General features: G+C 45.4%; 1 protein-coding gene across 2 annotated transcripts in view; it reads right to left on the bottom strand.

Moving 5' to 3' along the window:
- Positions 1-13,501, bottom strand: part of PCF11 (PCF11 cleavage and polyadenylation factor subunit) — an 81,118-nt gene that overhangs the window by 1,259 nt on the left and 66,358 nt on the right. For both annotated transcript variants that reach the window (XM_033947859.1, XM_033947860.1), the window contains 3 exons: positions 2,230-2,385; positions 1,290-1,382; positions 96-131 (listed from right to left, as the gene is read on the bottom strand). In XM_033947859.1, coding sequence (XP_033803750.1) covers positions 96-131; positions 1,290-1,382; positions 2,230-2,385 — 285 coding nt within the window. The remainder of the gene's footprint in view (positions 1-95; positions 132-1,289; positions 1,383-2,229; positions 2,386-13,501) is intronic.

The raw sequence follows: 13,501 nt of genomic DNA, 5'->3' as shown, positions 1-13,501 counted from the left end.
CTATAGTTTTAAACAAGCCATTATAGTGAAGAGAAAAAAAACAAATAACACAAAACTAAGTCAGTGGACAGTATAAAAAAAAAAACATAACTCACATTTTGATAATCTTCATAACACGATGGATGATAAATCTAGGGAAAAAAAGGCATAGTAATTATAGTTTCATACACATCTTCAGTATCATGAAGATTCTGATAGGTAGAGAAGTTCTTGATAAACAAGACTGGCTTCCAAGTAGGAATTCTGCTTAACAGCTAAAATATACATAACAGCAGTTCCAGTTCTCTATATTTTAACCATAGGTGAGTGGAAAATCTCTAGCATCAAATAATTATAAGCTAGAAAAATATTTCAAAATGACTTGCTACTGCATCATTTGGAGATATATTGGGGAGTGAAAAGCAACATTAGACATAAGAACATAACATAAAAGTTGCCATACTGGGACAGACCAAAAGTCTATCAAGCCCAGTATCTCGTTTCCAACAGTGGCCAATTCCACAAAGGAAGTGAAGCTAGCTTTGAGCATTTTCTGTCTTCGTCATCTGTACAGGTGTAACATGGATATGGATAAGGTAGACATTTTTTTGCAAAATGACTTTTATAGCAAGTACATTTCTAAAAATGCAGATTTGTTGTTTTAAAGTTTAAAATTACTATAGGTAATCAGTTCCCTTCAACTCATATACTGTAAATCCCAAAATATACTGCAGACATACAGAAGCTCAAACTTATCAGGTCAATGTAGTTTTGAAAAGTGATCCTAAATGTAAAAGCAGGTATGTTTTCAGGAAGACAATGTGCCAGAAAGTTCAACTTTTAAGAATGACATCAGTTTCACAGTTTTTGATTTTTTATAATATAGGTTTTAAAATTGAGTCTATCTTTAAATAATTTGGTGTTAAAAAAAAATTTTTCTTCATTACACAGAATCTTTTCATATATGGTATGAGGGGGCTACTGAAAAACTTTCAGCCCAACCAAGAAGAGAATGATGTGGAGCCATGAAACATACTTTTCTTGACACTTTTCGTTTCATTTCATTCATATTACTGAAATGAAAAGTGTGAAATAACTTGTAAGTTCCATAGCTCCAGATCATTCTCTTCCTGGTTGGGCCAAGAACGTTTCAGTGGCCCCTTGCAGACATTATCTTATTGAATTGATATAGAATGATGTATGGCTTTGTTATATATCTCCAAGTATCAAGTGAACTACCAGTACAATGTATTCTACAAATTAAGATTAACACCTGCAAAAGCAATACAACTCAGCAGAATGCACATTACCTTTTCTTCTACACGAATTGCATTTTTTAGATGCCACTCCTCTTCCTCCTCATCCCAATACTGTTCAAATTGCTCTTGACAAATATCACAACTCTAAAAGGAGGAAAATATTTATTAGTTAAGTATATTTATATATGAACTATAAATATTGTGAATCTTAACTGAGCTTCTCTTCTCCCAAGAGCATCATCCTTGCAATTATTATCAAAAAGAATTTATAAAATAAAGAGCCAAATTATCTGTCAAGGACCTAATGATAATTTTGAGATAATTTTTAATTCAGATTGAAAGGTTCATTCTCCTATAAGCTTTCTAGAAAGGGCCTTAGGCCCCCCTCCCTGTGCATCCCTGGATAGGGCAGAAAAGTTGGTTTTATTTCCTACACTCCCCTACTGTAAAAGATTACTTCATGAGTGTGGCGCAGTGGTTAAAGCTACAGCCTCATCACCCTGAGGTTGTGGGTTCAAACCCATGCTGCTCACTGTGACCCTGGGCAAGTCACTTAATCCCCCAAGTATATCAGATTGTGAACTCGCCAGGACAGAGAAAAATGCTTAAGTACCTGAATAAATTCATGTAAACTGTTCTGAGCTCCCCTGGGAGAACAGTATAGAAAATTGAATAAATAAATAAACCAATCGTTTTCCCAGTTTACTGTAGAAAGCTGATATCCTGCAAGGGGGTGGGGGAGTGTGAAAAATGTTTGTCAAACATTTTGAGTAAAGCCTGTAGAAAGAGCAGTAAATAGACACAAATAGTCATACCATGTGGTCCTTTACTGTCAACACTATGCTAGTCATCTATCTTTAATACTCATCCAAAACTAATACGTGTTAGAAAAACTATTAAAGTACACAAAGCCTCCAAAACAAATATACAAAGGGAAAAGCAAGCTATGATGCAACTAGTACTGACCCAGATTCTAATACTCAAAACTTACTTCATCTGCTCCAGCAGGCCCAGCAGGCACACTCTGGAATTCTTTCTCTTTGGCTGCTTCTTGAGTCTTCAGAATCACTTCTTCATGCACTTTTTCAAAGAACTGGCTTTTAGCACGCTCTTCTAGATCAGCTATTTCTTCAAACTCAATCCAGTCCTAAAGAAAACATTAAAAATTGTTTGCTAAAAGAAAATGTTTTTGATCTTCCCAACGGTAAACATGTTGATTTCATAGTATGCAGCTTGAATACTGTTGTGTTTTTAGTGAACCAAGAACGCTTTTATATAAGATAGGTCTTCCCAAACCTGTCATAGTGATGCCATAGCCACAACGAATATGAACACTGTTAGTTAATTTTCATATAAAGAGGGCTCCAATGTATGCAAACTGATCTCAGGAACATTAGGTTATCTTGAAAATGAACTTTTGTTTGGGAAGTTTATTGTTTATTGGAAGCTTCTATTCCAAATCAGAGCGGTTTGCATAAGCTTTGGTAAAGGAATTTAATTTTAATTCAAGGTATTCAGGATCTCATAGCATCTTCATTTTATTGTCTTATTCTACAGAAGCAGCACAAAACCTTCTTGAGAACTATCTTGTTAGGTTAAAAAAGTATTTCTCAACTCGGTCCTGGAGTACCCCCTTGCCAATCAGGTTTTCAGGATATCCACAATAAATATGCATGAAAGAAATTTGCTTATAATGGAGGTAGTGTATGCAAATCAAGTTTATGCATATTCACTGTGGATATCTTGAAAACCTGACTGGCAAGGGGGTACTCCAGAACCGAGTTCAGAAACACCAAGTTAGAATAACTTAAATATCTTTAAAGGATGGGTCATATTTGTTATGTGCACAAAAGTAACAATACTATAAAACTATTTAACGCAACAGAAAGAACTTGCAAAAACCAGAGCCAGGACCATTTTTCTGCACCTAGGGCACATATTCAGAATTACACATTAACTTCTCCATCCCCTCACTTGCAAAACTAACATTTCTACCACACCACCACTTCTCCCCGATGCCTTTAAATTAGCTATAAAAAGATAATGCAAGAAAGTCCCAAGGGCCTTCTAAAGAAATTCCCCAGCCAGATTCAGTCATCCAGTAAAACTATGGGCTCCTTTTACTAAGCTGCGCTGTTTTAGCGCGCACACTAGACGCTAACGCCAGCACTGAGCTGGCGTTAGTTCTTGGCGCGGGGTTAGCGTGCGCGGCAATGCACCTTAGTAAAAGAGGGGTTAGGTTATATAACCGATAGCCTCATCAACTAATTATTCCATATGGGGGACAAAGTTTGCATTCTATACAAGATTAGAGAGAATCTCAATATAAAACCTGTAACTCTGGTTTCGAAACACACTCCACATGCCTCCCAACTATGATGTGACAAAATTAGATCTTAACTGCTAATTTCTTTCATTTATTCCCTCAAGGCCAGACTTGGGTTTATGTACTCCAACTAGCAAATGAAGACTGAAAACTATTTGCTTCAATGTGACAATATAAGACCCTGTGCAGTCAATATCCAAGCCATGTTTTGGTACCACAGCCAGATCCCCTACAACCTGGATATCTACATTTGTATATAGTTTTTCTATTCTTTTGCCCCCCCCCCCCCCCCCAATTTTTTTTTTTTTTTTTAAGAAAACTCAAACTTGTATCCAGACCGAATGAAGTCCAGAATTTCACCGGTCAGAAAAATACAATACAAAACAGTCTTATATACTGCAATTCTCTACAGGGAATCTATGCTGTTTACAATAAGAATTAGATCAAGATTTTGAAGTTATATTACTGGAGTGGGAGATGGCTTAGGGAGGAACGGTGAGGGGCCTTTCGATGAAGACTGCTCCGTCGAGGACTCCATGCTGAACAGCGACTCCCACAAGACGCAATGGCGCTTGAAAGCATGTGCGGTGAGTGTGGAGCAAGGCCGGCACAATTTCGTAAGGTGTTCAGGCCCGAGACACCGAACACAGCGTCGATGAGGGTCCGTTAGCGAAATCACGCGCTGGCACTTGGCACACTTTTTAAAATCGGTGATAGGCCAGGACATAGGCCGGAAAAGCTCCGCCGCAAGATCAAAGCCGCGGGGCTGCGGCCATGTGGCCTGCCCAGTCGGACGGATGGAAGAAATTTTTTTTTTTTTTTTAAACAAGAATGAATGACGAAAATCAGTGATTAAGAGAAAAATAACCCAAAACCGCAGACTTTAGAAGGCACAAGTGAAAAATCTTCACACAGAGAGTCGAAGACGGACTTCCCGGCTCCGTGGAAAAGCAATGTTACTTACCGTAACAGTTGTTATCCAGGGACAGCAGGCAGCTATTCTCACTAGTGGGTGATGTCATCCGACAGAGCCCCGATACGGACGTCTCACAAGCATGTCTTGCTTGAAGAAACTCAGAAGTTTCGAGATGCCCGCACCGCGCATGCGCCAGTGCCTTCCCGCCCGATGGTCCGGGCGTGTCTCCTCAGTTCAGGTAGCTAGCAGAGAAGCCAACCCAGAGGAGGTGGGTGGGATGTGAGAATAGCTGCCTGCTGTCCCTGGATAACAACTGTTACGGTAAGTACATTGCTTTATCCCAGGACAAGCAGGCAGGTATTCTCACTAGTGGGTGACCTCCAAGCTAACCTCAATGGGATGGTGGGAGAGTTGGCAACTTAGGAGAATAAATTTTGTAATACTGTTTGGCCAAACTGTCCATCCCTTCTGGAGAAAGTATCCAGACAATAATGAGAGGTGAACGTATGAACCGAGGACCAAGTGGCAGCCTTACAAATCTCCTCAATCGGTGTCGATCTGAGGAAGGCTACAGAGGCTGCCATTGCTCTGATCCTATGGGCTGTGACCTTACAGGGAAGGGGTAATCCAGCCTGGGCATAGCATAAAGAGATACAAGCTGCCATCCAGTTGGAGATGTTGCGCTTTGATACAGGTCGTCCCAACTTGTTCGGATCAAAGGAGACGAATAGTTGAGGAGCAGTTCTGTGTGGTTTGGTACGATCCAAGTAGAAAGCCAAGGCACGTTTACAGTCCAGATTCTTCAAACTTTCAAAACATAAAAGAACAAGAGGGCACTCGGAAAAATTGGAAGGGGATAGATTCAAAACAAATGCTAGGAAGTTTTTCTTTACTCAGCGGGTGGTGGACACCTGGAATGCGCTTCCAGAGGATGTAATAGGGCAGAGTACGGTACTGGGGTTTAAGAAAGGATTGGACAATTTCCTGTTGGAAAAGGGGATAGAGGGATATAGATAGAGGATTATTATGCAGGTTCTGGACCTGTTGGGCCGCCGCGTGAGCGGACTGCTGGGCACGATGGACCTCAGGTCTGACCCGGCAGAGGCATTGCTTATGTGCTTATATGTGCTTATGTGTGAAGAGCAGATTCTCCAGGATGAGAATGAGGCTTCGGAAAAAACACTGGAAGTACAATGGATTGGTTGAGATGAAATTCAGAGACCACTTTAGGTAGGAATTTTGGATGAGTGCGGAGGACCACCTTGTCATGATGGAATACTGTGAAAGGTGGGTCCGCCACCAAGGCCTGAAGCTCATTGACCCTGCGAGCAGATGTGAGGGCCACCAGAAAAACCACTTTCCAAGTGAGAAACTTTAGTGGAGCCTTTCTCAGAGGTTCAAAAGGAGGTTTCATAAGCTGAGAAAAAACAACATTGAGATCCCAAACCACCGGAAGCGGTTTGAGAGGAGGATTGACATGAAAAAGTCCCTTCATAAATCTGGAAATCACAGGATGAGCAGAGAGAGGTTTCCCTTGGAGAGGCTGAAGGAAAGCCGCAATAGCACACAGGTGGACTCCTATAGATGTCGACTTGAGACCAGACTGAGACAGGTGTAGAAGATAGTCCAACACAGACGATAGGGAGGCTCGCTGAGGCTCCTTAGAATTGGAAATACACCATGAAGAAAATCTAGTCCATTTTTGGGAGTAGCATTGACGTGTAGCAGGCTTCCTGGAAGCCTCCAAGACATCCCTCACCGCCTGGGAAAACTGGTGAGGCGCTACATTGAGAGGAACTAAGCTGTCAGGTGGAGAGACTGCAGGTTGGGATGAAGCAGAGACCCCTGATGCTGAGTAAGCAGTGAAGGAAATACTGGAAGAAGGAACGGCTCCCTGCTGCTGAGTTGAAGTAAAAGGGAGAACCAAGGCTGTCGGGGCCACCGAGGAGCTATCAGAATCATGGTGGCATGGTCGGACCTCAGCTTGACCAGAGTCTTTTGAATGAGAGGAAATGGAGGAAACGCATACAGAAAGCGATTACCCCAATCCAGCAGAAATGCATCCACCTCGAGGCGATGAGGAGTGTAGATCCTGGAGCAAAATTGAGGCAGCTTGAAGTTGTGGAGAGCCGCAAAGAGGTCTATCTGAGGCGTTCCCCACTGAGCAAATAGAATGGAGTTCCATTCGTGAGGCTGGAATAGACGACTCAAGTTGTCCGCCAGGACATTGTCCTTCCCCTGAATGTAGACAGCTTTGAGGAAGGTGTTGTAGCGAACCGCCCAATCCCAGACTCTGAGAGCTTCCTGGCAGAGGGAGGCCGAGCCGGTGCCCCCCTGCTTGTTGACATAATACATGGCGACCTGATTGTCTGTGCGAATGAGAACCACCATGTTGCAAAGCAGATGTTGAAAAGCTTGAAGAGCATTGAAGATGGCTCTGAGCTCCAGAAGATTGATTTGATGGAGTCGGTCCGCACTGGTCCAGAATCCCTGAGTGCGAAGACCATCCAGATGCGCTCCCCAGGCATAGGTCGAGGAATCTGTTGTGAGAACCTTCTGGTGGGGAGGAGTGTGAAACAGCAAACCTCTGGATAGACCATCATGTGTCTCGTTGAGATGGACTGGCGAGAAGACACAGACTGGCAGAGATGAAGAAGAGCATCCATGCGCTGAGGAGGAAGGAATGCTCTGAGACGAATGGTATCCAGGACCGCCCCGATGAAGGGGAGCGACTGGGTAGGCTGTAAATGAGATTTGGGAAAGTTGATCTCGAAGCCCAAACTTTGCAGGAACAGAATCGTGGACAGGGTCGCTGAGATGACCCCTGAGGCCGAGGGGGCCTTGATGAGCCAGTCGTCGAGGTATGGAAAAACCTGAAGACTCTGGTTCCGGAGTGCAGCAGCCACCACTACCAGACACTTTGTGAAGACTCTGGGAGACGAGGACAGGCCAAATGGAAGCACTCGATACTGCAGATGCAGATGTCCCACCCGAAATCTGAGGAATTTGCGAGAGGCCGGATGAATGGGAATGTGAGTGTAGGCCTCCTTGAGATCCAGAGAGCATAACCAGTCGTTCTGCTCGATAAGAGGGTAGAGAGAAGCAAGGGTTAGCATGCGAAATCTCTCTTTGACAAGGAATTTGTTGAGGACCCTGAGATCCAGAATGGGTCGCAGGTCGCCCGTCTTCTTCGGAACAAGGAAGTACTGGGAGTAAAACCCTCGGTTAAGTTGGTCCCCCGGGACCGGCTCGACAGCCCGAAGCCGGAGCAACGCATGAGCTTCCCGAAGAAGAAGGGTGGTCTAAGTCAAGTTGGAAGGATACTCTCTTGGAGAGTAGTCCGGAGGAACCCGATGGAATTGAAGAGAGGACCCCTCCCTGATGATAGTAAGGACCCAGAGGTCGGTGGTTATCGCCTCCCAGCGATGATAAAAAAGATGGAGGCGCCCCCCGATGGGAAAAACAGGGGGAGGCAGAACGAGGCTGGTTATGCCCTCGAAGAGACAGTCAAAAAGGCTGAGGAGCCTTGGGGACAGTAGACGGCTGAGGCTTTTGCTGAGCTTTCTGAGGAGGCTGCCGCTTCGCAGGTTGCCTCGCAGGCGGAGCTTGCCTCGGCTGATAACACCGCTGATAGATTAATGGTGGTCGAGAGGGTCGAGACTGCTGAGGCTTAGGCTTCGGCCGAAGAATGGACTGAAAGGATTTTTCATGATCAGACAATTTCTTCGTGACCGTCTCGATGGATTCGTCAAAAAGATCCGCCCCAGCACACTGGACGTTCGCCAGGCGGTCCTGAAGATTCGGATCCATGTCAATGGTCCGCAACCAGGCCAAATGGCGCATCGCCACAGAGCAGGCTGCTGCCCGGGCCGAGAGCTCGAAGGCATCATAGGAAGATTGCATCAACTGAAGACGAAGCTGGGACAGCGAAGCAACCACCTCCTCAAACTCAAAACGAGCCTGGGACTCGATGTAGGGCGTGAACTTCCGAAGCACAGGAAGAAAAAATTCCAAATAGGTGGCAAAGTGGAAATTATAATTTAGAACTCGGGACGCCATCATAGAATTCTGATAGATGCGTCGTCTAAACTTATCCATGGTTCTGCCCTCGCGGCCCGGAGGCACTGAAGCATACACCTGGGCCGGATGAGACCGCTTGAGCGAGGATTCGACCAGGAGGGACTGATGTGAAAGCTGAGGTCCCTCGAAGCCCTTATGATGCACCGTGCGGTACAGAGCATCCAATTTTCCAGGGACCGCCGGAATAGAGTAAGGAGACTCAAAACACCTCATGAAGATCTGGTCGAGGAGCTTGTGCAGCGGCAGGCGTAAGGACTCAGCTGGGGGACGAGGCAAGTGCATGGTATCGAGGTACTCCTTGGAGTATCGAGAACCAGAATCGAGAGTAATGTCCAGGTCATCCGCCATCTGTCTTAGAAATGAGGAAAAAGACAGTTGGTCCGCCAGCACCGGTCTTCGAGAAGGACTAGAAGAAGTCGAGGCCTCGGGCTCTACCGAGGCCTGCGAATAACAGGGCGAGTAAAAGACTTCGGGGTCCTCGAACTCCGGTCCCGGAGGAGGAGACCCAGCCGAAGCACAGTACCCCATACGAGGCAATTTCTTCTGAGGAGAGACGGTCGAGTGCCGAGAGGAATGCCTCGAAGAGTGCCTGGATCGATGCCGCTCTCGATGTCTGGATGGGGATCGAGCCCGCCTGTGAGAATACTGATCCCCAGAAGCCTCCAAAGAGCAGATAGGACTCGAGGCCGTAGAACGTAGAGGCGGAAGATTCGGCGCCTCCCCAGACGCCGCCCAGGCTTGATAGGGGGTTCGGAAGAACTTGTCCTGTTTCCTGCTATGCCCAGGACTGGGAGGCCTCGAAGGTGGACGCCACACTGTGTCATGGGGAGGGATAATAGGCTCCAAGGGAGGCAAGTCACTAAGGGAAGCCTTCCTCGAGGGAATAGGCTCCAAGGGAGGCATGTCACTAAGGGAGGCCTTCCTCGAGGAAATAGGCTCCAAGGGGGGCATGGTACTACCAGAGGCCTTCCTCGAGGAACCGGACGCCGACCGCCGCTCCTCCTCGCCGAGCAACGAGGTCGTGCGGCGCGGCGGAGGAGGAGGGGGTGGCCCGCCCCTCGGAATCGGAACTGGGAGGTCACCCTGGATCGAGGCTATCAGCCGGGGCCCCATGGTGTTCATGAGTTCCACAAACTGAGCCTCCAGGATGGACCGCAACGAAGCCTATATGGAGGGATCCGCACCAAAAGGGGGCTCTTCCGCACAGTCTCCGCGCTCCTTCAGTGCCGAGTGCTTTTGCTTACCAGCCTTCGGCACTTTGGGCACCACCGGAGGAACTATAGGGGTTGGTACCTGTTCCGAGGACACTGAGGAAGGCATCGGCGCCGAGGTCGAGGCCGAAACCGGCGTGAACGATGCCGGTTTCAGAAGGCCCGAAGCAGCTGGGGAGGCAGAGGGCTTCGCAGACGGAGTCGAAGCACCAGTCGACGTCGAAGCTGAAGGATCCAACGCAGCTTCCATCTTGAACATGGACTCCCAGAGAAGACAGCGGCGCTTAAACGCTCGCGCTGTCAGAGTGGAGCAAGGCCGGCACGATTTCGGAAAGTGATCCGGACCCAGACACTGAAGGCAGCGTCGATGCGGGTCCGTGAGCGAAATCGCGCGCTGGCATTTGCTACACTTTTTAAAACCGGTGATCGGCCGGGACATAGGCCGGAAAAGCTCCGCCGCAAGGTCGAAGGCGCGAGGCCCAAGCCACGTGGCCGACCCGGTGTCGGAAGAAAAAAATTTATTATTTTTTTTTTTTTAAAGAAATCAAAGAAAAAAAGAATAAACGCACGGAAAGAGTAAAAAGAACTCAACCCGCGGCGATGCAGAAGGCAAAAAAACAGATTCAATGGGCGCAGAATTGAAGTAAACTTCTCAGCTCCGCGGAAGAAAAAGAACTGAGGAGACACGCCCGGACCATCGGGCGGGAAGGCACTGGCGCATGCGTGGTGCGGGCATCTCGAAACTTCTGAGTTTCTTCAAGCAAGACATGCTTGTGAGACGTCCGTATCGGGGCTCTGTCAGATGACATCACCCACTAGTGAGAATACCTGCCTGCTTGTCCTGGGATAAGAAGGAAAGTATGCCAGACCAAGAGGAAAGGAAGGAGGAGATGTCAGAGCATGGAGGGGTAGGGAGAGATGGAAGAAAAGGAAAGGAGTGAGATGCCAGAGAATCAGGGAAGATACCAGACTGTGGGGTGCGAAGGAAAGAAAGGAGAAGAGAGAGATGCCAGAGCATAGGGGACGGGGTGGTGACAGAGAGAGAAAAATGGAGAGGTGGCAGAGCAGAAATCAATCATGTACAAAGGAGAAGAGAAGGGGCACAGGATAGACAGTTTATTGAAGGAGCATAAAAAGAGGGAAGATGCCATATGGAACGGGGAGAGGGCAGACAGTGGATGGAAGGGGCTGATGCTGCATGGAAGACAGAGCGGACAGATGCTGGCTAGAAAGAAGAGTGAAGACAAAATGATTAAAGCAGAAACGACAAAAGGTAGAAAAAAATTTTTTTGTTGCTTTATGTAGAATCAAGTAGTATTGTATCTATTGATTAAAGTTTATAAATAGGAAATGGAAATAAGGCAGTTTTTTGGGGACTAAACCCCTTTCCTCAGGTCAGAACAGGATACCATAACAGCAGGGTGCCCAAATGGTCGAGCGCGATCGACCAGTAGATCGCAAAGGCAATGTGAGTCGATCGCATTGCCTTGGCAATCTTTTTCTTCCTGCCTCCCTGAGCCGGGCCAGTCGCGTACAAGCGCCGGACTCACAAGACTTCACCTCCGACGTCAATTCTGACGTCAGAGAGGAAATTCTGGGCAAGCCAATCGCTGCCTGGCTGGCCTGGAACTTCCTCTCTGACGTTAGAATTGACATCAGAGGTGAAGTCTTGTGAGTCCGGCACTTGTACATTCCTAGCCTGGCTCGTGGAAGCAGGGAGAAATCGGCATGGTGGCTTAGGGGGTAGGGAAAGAATCGGGGAAGTGGAGAAATTGGCGCGATGGCTTGGGGGGGAAGGGGGGGAGAGACAGAAAGAAAAGGGGAGGGGCAGAAAGAAAAAAAATATTGAATTTATAGTCAGAAGGAAGTGCAAACAGAGACTCATGAAATCACCAGACAAAAAGGTAGGAAAAATGATTTTATTTTCAGTTTAGTGATCAAAATGTGTCTGTTTTGAGAATTTATATCTGCTGTCTATATTTTGCACTTTGGCCCCCTTATACTAAACCGCAATAGCGGTTTTTAGCGCAGGGAGCCTATGAGCATCGAGAGTAGCGCAGGGCATTCAGTGCATCTCCCTACTCTAAAAACCGCTATTGTGATTTAGTAAAAAGGGAGGGGGTATATTTGTCTATTTTTGTATAGTTGTTCCTGAGGTGACATTGCATAAAGTCATCTGCCTTGACCTCTTTGAAAACTCGCAGAATATAAATGATAATTAACATTTTCTCTGCGTACAGTGTGTTTTGTGTTTTTTTAAAAATTTTATTGTTGGTAGATCATTTTGACTTGGTCATTTTAAAAGTAGCTCGCAAGCCCCAAAAGTGTGGGCACCCCTGCTGTAGAGCCATTTCTTGTATGACTGGGCTATATTTATCTTTTTTTTTAGTTGTTTAAATTCATGCAGAAATAAATGGCTAGATTGAACCTAATGACTTCATTAACGCCTTTCCCTTTTTTAACCTCTATACCATTTGAAAGAGGGCAAATACTTCTTAAATTTAGTAAAAATATTCTGGCACAAGTGTCAAACCTTAAAAAAGGAAGTCATATTGAGCATTGGAAAATAATAATAATAATTAACTAATAAAAATAGTACACATTTAGGGCTCCTTTTACTAAGTTACGATAGTGGTTTTAGCGTGCGCTTAGTGCGCGGAGGAATTGCCACGCGCGCTAGATGCTAATGCCAGCATTGAGCTGGCGTTAGTTTTCCCACATAGCGCAGGGGTTTGCGCGCGCTAAAAATGCTAGTGCACCTTAGTAAAAGAGGGGGTTAATTTTCCCCACCACCAAATTTCCCCATCCGGCTACTTTTTCATGCCACCCGGCTGGAAAAAATTTCTGGGGAGAACACTGCATTAGTATTAGGTGTTCTTATCGATTCTTCACTCACATTTAAGGATCAAATTAACTCTCTTGCAAAAAAAGTGTTCTTTTAGTCTTTGTGTTTTGAAGAAAGTTAGACCATTTTTTTTTCTGTCTTGGTCCAACCAATCATTCTGGCACATTTGGACTATTACAATTCCCTGTTCATGGGCTATCTAAGGTTAGCCTTCAGAGACTCCAACTAATACAGAATACAATTGCCAGACTCATTTTTGATAAGCGCAAGTTTGACCATGTGTCCCCTCTCCTTAGAAAACTACATTGGCTTCCAGTCCATTTGAGAATTCAATTTAAATGCATTTGTATTGCATTCAAGATCTTATTTGGCCTCTGTATTGCTCTTGTCCCTTTGGATTGGAATGTGTGCAGATCTCATCTGGCTAGGAGCTCTGAGATTAAAACTTTCTTTTCCTTAACCCTTTCAGGACCATAAGGATCGTAGGCCAATTTTTGTGGTTTTGATGACATTTTTATGGTAAAAAGGGCTTGCAGATGCCAAAAAATTGATTTTTTTTGTGAAATATCATTTTTTTTTTTTTAATCACACTTCTGGCTTATGGACAGTGTGGCAAGTGAATCTTCTCGTCAATCTGGCAACGACGCTAATGAATGAATGTCGGAACCAGTTTGTTTACATAAAGGCAGTATCATATGGAATCCGTACATATCAAATTTAGAACTGTAGACTATCCCAATCAAAATTTATAGGATTTTAAAGTTATGGGACAAATATGTCCCTTGGTCCTGAAAGGGTTAAGGGCAAAATCAAATCTATCAGAAAACTTAGCCATTCTTTCGTCTACAAACTAACTGAGCTTTGGAATAACTTGCCACTTTTGCT

This window comes from Geotrypetes seraphini, chromosome 6 (genome assembly GCF_902459505.1).
Source record: "Geotrypetes seraphini chromosome 6, aGeoSer1.1, whole genome shotgun sequence".
Taxonomy (NCBI): domain Eukaryota; kingdom Metazoa; phylum Chordata; class Amphibia; order Gymnophiona; family Dermophiidae; genus Geotrypetes; species Geotrypetes seraphini.
The sequence above is the reverse complement of the archived record's forward strand: the minus strand, read 5'-3'. Positions and strand labels throughout refer to the sequence as shown.